This window comes from Penaeus japonicus, unplaced genomic scaffold, assembly GCF_977035675.1.
Source record: "Penaeus japonicus unplaced genomic scaffold, GWHDUDI00000001_assembly GWHDUDI00000007, whole genome shotgun sequence".
NCBI lineage: Eukaryota > Metazoa > Arthropoda > Malacostraca > Decapoda > Penaeidae > Penaeus > Penaeus japonicus.
The window spans coordinates 4,983,470-4,985,969 of record NW_028234409.1 but is presented as its reverse complement, the minus strand read 5'-3'; the positions used below and the strand labels follow the sequence as shown (position 1 = coordinate 4,985,969).

At 51.3% G+C, this 2,500-nt stretch overlaps 1 protein-coding gene across 1 annotated transcript in view; it reads right to left on the bottom strand.

Annotated features, from left to right (window-relative positions):
* LOC147471541 (uncharacterized) overlaps positions 1-2,500 on the bottom strand; it is a 3,248-nt gene that overhangs the window by 256 nt on the left and 492 nt on the right. The window contains exon 1 of the mRNA XM_086538171.1: positions 1-2,500. This exon is cut by the window's left edge and continues 256 nt beyond it; it is cut by the window's right edge and continues 492 nt beyond it. Coding sequence (XP_086394297.1) covers positions 1-2,500 — 2,500 coding nt within the window.

Genomic DNA, 2,500 nt, shown 5'->3' with positions numbered 1-2,500 from the left:
CAGGTTTCTTTCGGGTTCCCCTTAAACAGAGTAGTGACGATCTTAGTAATGAGAAGGCCAGCCGACATCTTATCCATGCCACGACGCAGCTCTTTTGCTGTTGTCTCTTTTCTGATAATTGCTGAGCCAGGCATGAATAAAAAGTAACCGCCCTCGGTGCCATCCCTCCGGAAGTCGTGAAAACAAGGGGCGTGAAGGTGCCTTGCTCTACCTCTCGCACTCGCTCCCCGTACTCCCTCATCTTAACATTTTCGTGTTTTGTGTGAGCGGATCTCAGGTCTTGGGCACGGTTGCTCGTGGCCATGGGGTTGAAGATACGAATATCGAAGAAGGCCCGCTGCCCCCGTGCCCAGAATCCGCTGGCACTGATGTCCAAGCGAGCGTCATCGGCAGAGTTGGTGGACTGGAGTGAGAAGTTGCGGCCACCTGTGGGGATGAGGGGAGGCTCCACCCTGATGTCACGGGACACCTCGCTCAGCATCTCCGCAGTCACGTCTCTCACCTCGTCGTGGCGCATGCAGACGAAGCCTCCCGTCTTGCATGTCATGGCGTGGTTGGGGGGGTTTTCGAAGGGCGAACCGCACGTGCACTGTTGGTGAAGGTCCTCAATTGGCCACCCATATCGTAGGGCTAAAGCATCAACAAACTCCTGTTGATTTAAGCTAAAGCCTTTTGCTTTGATGGGGAGGCTGGTTAGCCAATTTGAGGCGCCGACTTCTCGTGCCATCTCGATTCTCCTCTTCATGTCCTCAGAGATCTGTGAAAGTGTATCCTGTAGCTGGGTCCTTTGCTTCGTCTCCCGCTCACTAGTGATCTCCTTTCTGGTGATTTGTTGCTGTCTTGCGTCTGGCTGTGTGTGTGTCTGTTGTGCTGTAATGGCTTCTGTTAGGCTGGCTGAAAGCCTAACGGAGTTTTGATATTCAGTGCTTGCAGTCTTGCAAGGGTTTATTAAGCCGAGTCCCCCGAGCCTTGGTGGTAGTTCGAGAATGGTCCTCTCTACGGCTGTGGGATTTCGCCCACCTGATAGTGCTGGTATCAAGACCTTCTCGATTGTCTCTTCAAGTGGAGCGAGTAAGGGTTCAACGTTTGGTATGGTTCGCATTATGAAATTCCATCTCTGTTTGATGCCGAAGGTGAATGCTGTGTATGCAGAGTGTGGTTCCGTTGATGCAACCTGTGCCAGCGTCTTCAACTCTCTTACCCATTCCTCTACTTTTTTCTTGACATATTCGTCCCTGGCTGCTGTTGTGCCAAGGACCGCTCCTAGGTGTTTCTCGCCGCCAGCCTTTACCTTTACATCAGTCTCGCAAAACGCTTCTCTGGCTTTGGCGAGGTATTCAGGCTTTACCACTAACACTGACTTGCTGGCGTTGGGGTAGTATCCTTGTGGGGGGCCATGAGCTCGGATTAGGTCCCACCATTTCCGGATGTCACCTATTTTCCCGGCTCCTGTCAGGTCGTCGGCATAAGCAACTTGTTTAATATTTGTTTGCTGGAAGCTGATGTGATCTTGCAGCTTGAGAAGACCAATGGCGTACATCGCCATGGCAACTGGGTCGCCTTGCGTTGTCCCCTCCGCTGACATGATCGTCTCACAGGTGTTGGTCCATTTGTCGCTTATGTACAGTTCTGCTGGGCTACTGTATGTATTTCTGACATATTGTGCGAAGCTTGGGCATTTTATTTCAGTGTTGTGAATTGTAGCCTTTCGGTTGATATTATTGAAGGCATTTTCGGCGTCTACCATCAGCACGGCCTCACACTCAGGTTCTTCATAAATGCCCCGCATGGCGTGAATGGCCGCCTCGCATCCTGCCTGTTGGCCTGCACATACCTGTAGATTACCGACGGCTAGTCTAACGTCGTCACCGACGACTCCCATAATAGCCTTGCCTATGATTCTTCGCAGAACCTCTCCAATGCCTATGGGGCGGCATCCTGGCTTCTTATCCAGGGCGATAAGGCGACAGGCTACGAGGGCCTCGAGGTGGTGGCAATTCTCTGTTGCTAATTTTCTTGCAAGGGCGGCTATGGCTTTGCACAAGTCGTTTGCTGCTGTTCCAAACTTGCTTGTGCTCAGGATATTTTTCCATCCATTTGCGTCAAGTCCAGATGGTCCGGCTGCGCCATGGGTGTGGAGTGCATGTCTCCTAATCCTTTCGCCTGTAATTCTCTCGAAAATCTCCGGTGGTGGGGGATTGTATTCTCCATGAAACAAGGCATCCTCTGCCGCTTCCTTTGCAGGCGGGTGTTTTTCACTCAGCAGTCGGCGGGTGTTCTCGTCTAACGGCAGTGTTCCTGCTGTTTCATCTGATGTCAGGGTTCTTAATGCCTTAGAAACTTTTCCTTGTTTCATTAGGCTGGCAAATCTCATGGATTTATCTGTTTTTCTCTGTCTGGCATTTGATTTTCTATGCCTTTCCTGCGATTCCTTTGCCTCTTTAAGGAGCCCGAGGACGTCCCCTCTCTTCCATCGGTCTATTCTCCTCTTCATTGCCTT